Source organism: Clupea harengus, chromosome 17, assembly GCF_900700415.2.
Source record: "Clupea harengus chromosome 17, Ch_v2.0.2, whole genome shotgun sequence".
Classification (NCBI taxonomy): Eukaryota; Metazoa; Chordata; class Actinopteri; order Clupeiformes; family Clupeidae; genus Clupea; species Clupea harengus.
In genome coordinates, this window is record NC_045168.1 from 22,504,238 (window position 1) to 22,511,864 (window position 7,627).

Consider the following 7,627-nt stretch of genomic DNA (forward strand, 5'->3'; position numbering starts at 1 on the left):
TTTTAAATAAAGTGTTTTATTTCTCATTTCTAAACAAGACACTATTCAAAAAGAGGATTAAGACAGTGACATTTCTGCAATTATTCAATACAAATGTACAGAGGAATTACTACTACTGATTTCAAGTGTAAAAATATCATTTGTTAAAAACATGTCTCCCCAATGTAACAATCATCCTCAATTTGTCACATCGCTACTGTGTAAAATAATTCACATGACAATGACAGTAGGACATGCCAGAAATGCTGTCTTGTCTACAAAAAAAAAAAAACGACATCCCTATTTGACAGCTGATAAAAACACAGATCCAAGATGTATTTACAGGTCTGAAGTATAAGTAACAACCGTGCCAGGTCATTATATTAAATGAAATACAACCAGATTTCAATATACCATGATTGCTAGCAAAAATTCATCATTTAAGCCTATCTATAGCTTGGTTAGATATTAAATGTAATGACATATCCTCAGCCTGTAATAAACAGGCCCGACAACTATCAAATCATACGACTTATATTTACAAAAGAACAAGATGAACATAATTTACTTCAATCACACTGAAGGACACTCCTGCCTCTTTGACATGCAGCTTGTTTTACTGAATTATTCTGAAAGCTTTTGAAATGCATTACATCCACTAAATTCTTTCCTTGTCCTGGCACAACAGTCTCATAAAGGTGGAGGGTGGATAGATCAAGGTACTGTTAAGAGATCTAAAGGGAGATCTGGGCCTCCAATCTCTTGGTCATTTGTAGATTCCTCAAGATTGTCATCAGAGGCCTCTTCTATTTCAATCTCAGGTGATGTTTCCTCCTCCTCCTCCTCCTCCTCCATTTCAGCTTCATCTGAGGGCCCTGTAGTCTCATGCAATGGATCTTCACCAGACGCCTCCAGCGGTGTGTCGCAGAGTGACTGCAGGGTCAGGTTCGGTTCAGGAACTTCAGAGTCCACTTGTGGTTTAGCTTCACCTTGTTGGGGCAGGTTCTTCATTTTAGCAGGATACTTTAGAGGTCTGCCTTTTTTCACCACCACTGGCCCAGTCTTGGCCAGGTGCATCTCCAGGTCAGTTCGGGCGTGCCTTTTCTGATGCAGCAGGAAGCCTCTCTGGGTGAGCTGGTAGACTTTGCATTTCTCACAATAGTACGGGGTTACCACAGTGTGCCTGTCCACGTGTTTCAGGTAGGCATCGATTTTTAAAAATCTCTGGTTGCAGTACTTACAGGGAAACCTCTCTCCGGGGTGTGACCTGATATGGGTATGGAGACTACCCTTTATTTCAAATTCTTCTCCACACACTGGACAAGGATAGTTTGTCCTAGCCAGGTGATTGTGCATGTGTTTGTTGAGACTTGACTTTTTGCGAAATCGCCTGTCGCACTTAGTGCAGCTGAAGGACATTTGTGACTCCACACTGGCATGAACCTTTTGATGGGCTTTCAAAAATGCTTTGTGAGAAAAGTCCCTTCCACACTGATGGCAATGATATTCTTTCAGAAAGGGGTTCACTTTCACGGTTTTGTGTTTAAGCTCATGTTGCTTAAGCACCCCTTTGTTAAGAAAACCTTCGCCACAGTAAACACAGTGAAATGGTTTCCGATCATCATGTTGCTGAAAAGGTTCTGTTGTGATGCCAGGGTCACCACTGAGCATGCTGTCTTCACTGGTCTGCTCGAATGATGAATCAACATATCCATTTTCATCATGTGGTTCAACTTTTACGACATTAAATGACTCATCACTCATCTCATCTTCAACCGGCTCGCCAGTCATGTAATCTTCAACCGGCTCGCCAGTCATATCATCTTCAAACGGCTCCTCTTTCAAAAATTGTAAAGAAATGTTCTCAGTTCCATTTATGTAACTTTCTCTTAGTGGAAGGTGCTGAAAGAAAACAAAATGTGATGAGATTTTTAATTAAAGACTAGTAAAAGGGCTTATAGACTATTATTAAACAATTCTAGGCCCATTTACATCTAATGTTAAAATATCATATTTTTTTATGGTAACTTGATTATACTGTTAGTCCATTACACCGCTATGCTAACGCTAAGAATGTCGGGTCTACCTGATCGACTGCCACATAAAGCTAGCTGATTAGCCAGCTAGAGTAAGCATGGACAGTCGGCTATGTACTGTATAACTAACTTTGCATTAGAAACACACTGAAATGCACGGTATTAGAACACTTACGTCAGATTTATTTTGCTGTTCTACGAGTTCTTCTGGATAAATGGTGGGGATTGCATTTACATTTAATATCAACCGCGTTGTGAATCCCAAATCCAATTTAGTGAAGTTGTCTTCTGCGAAATGGCTACCACAGATTCTACTTGAGACAGAGACGTTCTCTTCTTTTCCTCCTCTTTCCACGAACTGTGTCCACTGTCGACGTCTGTTTAGCTCCTCTGGTAATGTGTAATGAATAATTGTGTCCGATTTGTTTGGACAGCCAGCCACTGCACATTTGTGAATCATGTTTGCTTCTTATTTCTCGCCAAGCTGCTTGCAAGCTCACCAGTTTCCCTTTTCTTTTTTTTATCAAAAACAGAGGCAAAAAAACTCGGTATCTTCTTAGCTGCCCCTAATAAGCTGCTGGTGTTTCAACCAACTACCGTAAAAGCTCCAGTATATAACTATGTAGCTCGCTAGCTAGCTGGCTAACTGACTATTCGGTTCTGAAAAATAAAGTGGAAGTTGGTTCGACTCCTTCTTAGAGCAACCGTATGCTCTTATTCTACGCACGCTGCTTTATAATTGTATAATAGAACATAGCACATTAAATTGTTTGCCGAGGTTTTCTCTAACTTTTTGAACAACACGCTTCCTCCGCGGTGTTTTCAGGATAGGAAATCCTTGCAGACCACGTGACCCAGTTGTCACTGCCTTTCATTGAGTTCGCGAACAAATGTGTTTAAATGTAGCTTACCTACCTAGTGGCCTATACAACATCAGTGGACACACGTAATGTCTTTGTATGACCCTATAGCCTACCTGTTATTTCTCTACGACTTTATAAACTATGGTTTAAGTGGCCTATCATTTCATTTGAAATACGATGCGCCATTAAGTAGCCTATTTGATTAGCGTTAGGATTTTTTATAAGGCTGCCACCCCAAAAAGATGCGAACCTTTTTCCAGTCCTTTCCGTCCGTCGAGTAAAGATAGGCTTAAAACTCACTACAGCAGACTTCAAATGATTCTGCCGTAGTCCTACATAAGTTAGGCTACTTGCTGCCCCGTATTTGTTTGCCAAGGTTGGGTATTTTAACTCCCTGGCAGTTAGTTTCTTTCCCAGGTGTGGGCTAAATAGCCACAAATAGCCATAGCCTAAAGAGACATAATGGAAAAGTATACAATTGCTTTAGGCTTCCTACTGCGGAGGGTCTCTTTTTTTAATAAACATAAACATATCAAGATAACAACATGATCACATACACATTTCCAATCCATATGCATAATTAGGCCTAATTATTTGTATTTATACACAAAATACAAATAATAAAAAAAACAAGAAAGGATGTTTCCATATCAGGCTGGATATTTACACATAAGTGAAGGGTTGAAAGATGCAGCACATAGATATAATTGATAGCTGCAGTTTGCTAAATCACTCCACGATATTAAATGCTGCATGGAAAAGAGTGAAACCATATGCCTGAACTGAATTCCTAGTCTCTGAAGGACAAATAATCAGAATTGACTATAACTTGTCATCACAACATGGTTGAGGAAAACAAAAATATACAGGTTGCTTTCGCATGTATGGAAATCTCTCTCAGTTTAACCATAATTCAAGACGTTCTCAATTAAATAACAAAATGTTCTGCTATCTAAAATTCATTATTCAAATGTTAAATCTGGGTTTACCTAATCAGTCAGTTTTTTTTTTCAGTCTGTTGACAATACATTGAATGCTTACAAAAAGTGAAAAAAGAAGGAACTCTGAGCACATTACAGTAGTTCATAATCCACATACACTGTGATAGTCGGAGCATTCCCTATGCACTGAAGAACACCAAAGTGTTCAAGTGTCATTGCGGTGCTTCTGTTCCACGTCATACACATACAATTAAGCACATGTTATAATAACTTCACGTCTTGGCTATAACATAAACAATGTGTAGTTACGATGAAAGAATGAACATTATTGCTTTGCATTTTTAGTAAAAGACAAACCAACTGGTTGCTGCCCTCAGTACACAAATGGAAAGGCTGGGTGGGGGGTAGGGGCTGAGTTTACTAGACGGAGTCTATGCATTTCACTCCGCATATGTACCAACTGGTCAAATGTACGTCAGCCTTGGCTTTGATTTCGAGTTTCTGTTTCGGATGATTTCCGTTTCCCATCATAGGCCCATTCAATTTCAGTTTCATTCATGTGGTTGTTTTTTCTATTTCAGTGGCACATGGTCCTGTATGTGATGGCAACTCACTAGTCTCCAGAGGTGTTGTTTCAGTTTTGTTCTGTGACTGTAAAGGTGAGTTTAAGTCTGAATCTTCAACCACCATCCTCTCTCCAGCTTCATTGTGTTGAAGTGGTGTGTTAAGATCATTCTTATTTTTTCCCCCATTTTTAATCATCTCCCTCTTCTCAGCCATTATCTGCACCAGTTCTTTGCGGGCGTGCCTTTTTTGATGCAGCAGGAAACCTCTCTGGGTCAGCTGATAGATTTTGCATTTGTCACAATAGTATGGGGTTACAACCGTATGCCGGTCCACGTGCTTCAGGTAGGCATCGATTTTAAAAAATCTTAGATTACAAAATTTACAGAGAAATCTCTCTCCTGGGTGTGTCTTTATATGGAAATGAAGACTACCCTTCATTTCAAAGTCTTCCCCGCACACCGGACATGGATATTTTAACCTTGTCAAATGATTGTGCATATGTTTTTTAAGACTTGACTGGTTGCGAAATCTCCTGTCGCATTCAGTGCAGCTGAATGACATTTGTGACTCCATATTAGCATGAATTTTTTCATGGGCTTTTAAAAATCCTCTGTGGGGAAAAGCCTTAACACAGTGTTTACAGTGGTAGGACTTTGAAGTTTGAGGAAACAAAGTTATGTGTTTGATTTCATGTTGTTTGAGAACCCCCTTGTTTAGAAAACCCTCACCACAATTTGAACAGTGAAATGGTTTCCCATCATCAACATTGATGGGATCCTCACAAACCTCTATTTTAAAAATAGTGGCATTATTGTCCAACATTTCTTCTTCGGTAGGTTGGTCAAATGATGAATCTCCATATCCATTGTCATCCAGTGGTTCCACTTTAATGATCCTCATAGCATCACAACTCAGTTCATCCTGAAGAGGCTCCTCTTTCAAGCAAGCCAAAGAAACGGTGTCAGTGACAATGATGCCACTTTCTACTTCACTGGAAATCTCTGATGGAAACCCCTGAAATAAATAAATTCAACTTTCAAGTTACAGTGAAAATCTCTTCAAAAAAGGTAACATTTTAATCAAAGTGCTTAACTACTGGTATTACGACGTGGAAGATATGCTAATAGCCTACAATTATACGTCTATCAAGATGATGTGGTGTTGTTTCCTTTATGGTCACAAAAATAGAGAAAACATTAGCAGGCTAAGGCTAAGACCGTCGGGACGATCGACTGCTTTCACATAGCTTGGTAGCTAGCGTCGATAGCTTACTGGTATGGCAAAATGTTATCACTAAAATTATGCTCAAACACGCACCTCATCAGCTTCCTCCTGTTTTTGTTGCACTGTCAGTCCATCTGGATAAATGCTAGGAACAGCATTCACATTCAGTACCAACCGTGTTGTGAATCCCAAGTCCAGTTTAGTGAAGCTGTCTTCTGAGAAATGTCTACCGCAAATCCTAGTAAAGCAAGAAAGGTCTGCTTTTCTACCCCTTTCCAGAAATTCTATCCACTTTTGACGTCTGGTCGGCTCCTCCGGTAATGTGTAATGAATAATTGTGTCCGATTTGTTCGGGCAGCCATCTACAGCACATATATGGATCATAATTGCTTCTTATGACTAAGTTACTTGCTAGCTGACTAGTTTCTACTTCTCTTATCCCATAAAGACGGTTGAAGTAGCTCGTTAGCCTCATAGACATATATATATGTCTATGGTTAGCCTGACCTGTTAGCTATCCCTAACCTACAACCAAAAAGAACGTTAGCATAAGCTTTCCACTCGTGCTAATTCACTGTACAGTTAGCAGTCTTGGCTACCTCCAGTCCTTTGAAATAATGTTTCGCTTTCGAAGTGTCAACTTATTCTTGAATATCATATGTGGCTGTTCGGACTTTACTCTCGCCCTAACAAAATTGAATCGTAGTACAACAGCAGTAGGATATAAACTTGTTTTTTTCCCCAATGTTCTTCTTGAAGTTCACATGTCAAATCCTTCCATCCACAATATTTCACGAAGAGGAAGTGCAGAGACACATTGCTGCCACTACAACTGTTGGCATCACCGAACCATGCTGTGAACATATTTAAGTGATATTCACATCCGTTTGTATACATTCATTATGTATTTCCATCGTACGATGCGTTAATACTGTCGCTAATATTATTGCCACATACTGTTGTTTGTATTGAGTGTATTCATCACCAAGTCGCTAGCTCAACCCCAACAATTCACCCTTCCAGTCGTTGTTTTGCACTGCTTAAGACTTCTAATATTACGTGATGTATACGGTTTCTGCAAAACTGCACCCATCTTTCAAATACTTGTTCTCCTAACCACACACAGAAATAAAGTTTGCTTGTCGATTGTTTTTCTACTGCTAACGAACCAAATGCTTTTATTTTGAAATATGATACCGGAAATGTGGTTAGTTGCTGTTGGGGTTTGTTCACACAGCTTTGGTTTACCGCTGCGCATGGAAATATGCTTTATTTAATTAAATACATTTCAGAAACGGTACTTAATACGTATCTCAAATGTTACATTGTGTTCAAAATAACAGCAATTTAATGATTGTTCTAATTTGAAATGAATAATACAACAAGCTAACATCCGTAATTCCGTCCCATCGTTGTTGCAAGGCTGATAACTTATTGAAAAAATGTTCAACATTAAAAATACAACCGAAATAAAAAAAAAGAAGTTAGTTTTGAAATCATATTCATTTTTTAAATAAAGTTGCACTAAAATGATTACAATGAACGGTTCCTATTCCGCGCAGGCGCACATTTTCACTCGCTGCTACGAAAAGGACACTGACGCTAGTCAGGCATCTGGGAAAGTGGTGAAGTCATTCTCTGATATCTTCATTTCAAACGTATAATCAACACGGACTCGGAGTTAGGACGCCGCTTTAAAGAATATGCCCAAAAATAAAGGTTCGTAAAACATATGTCGTGTTATCGTAGTTGTTTGATTTGTGAGTGCGCAGTTTGCCAGCTAAGGTTAGCATAGCCACCGAGAACACGCATTAAAAGCGTGACACGAGAGCTCTAGCTACCTGCCTAGCTTGTTAGCTAGCTCAACCAGCATAGCTAGTCATTTCAACGCTTGTCGATTTAGCAGAAAGCTAGACATGCTTTAACACCACACTTAACGGATCTCTTCTGCGACTACGTTTCACTGTATATAAACTATATTGTACTTGATTGGTGATGTCTTGCAGGGCGATATTAG

At 39.3% G+C, this 7,627-nt stretch overlaps 2 protein-coding genes across 2 annotated transcripts; both read right to left on the bottom strand.

The window, feature by feature from the left end:
• Positions 1–258: 258 nt before the first annotated feature.
• LOC105905221 (gastrula zinc finger protein xFG20-1-like) lies at positions 259–2,874 on the bottom strand. Its single transcript, XM_012833221.2, has 2 exons — positions 2,191–2,874; positions 259–1,881 (listed from the first exon to the last, which is right to left on the bottom strand). Exons 1-2 carry the CDS (start codon positions 2,473–2,475, stop codon positions 694–696), a joined length of 1,473 nt encoding a protein of 490 aa, XP_012688675.2. The 5' UTR covers positions 2,476–2,874; the 3' UTR covers positions 259–693.
• Positions 2,875–3,365: 491 nt separating this feature from the next.
• LOC116224442 (zinc finger protein 343-like) lies at positions 3,366–7,115 on the bottom strand. The gene is made up of 2 exons (XM_031584209.2): positions 5,704–7,115; positions 3,366–5,400 (listed from the first exon to the last, which is right to left on the bottom strand). The coding sequence occupies exons 1-2, from the start codon at positions 5,992–5,994 to the stop codon at positions 4,375–4,377; spliced, it is 1,317 nt and encodes a 438-aa protein (XP_031440069.1). The 5' UTR covers positions 5,995–7,115; the 3' UTR covers positions 3,366–4,374.
• Between the last annotated feature and the right edge of the window lie 512 nt (positions 7,116–7,627).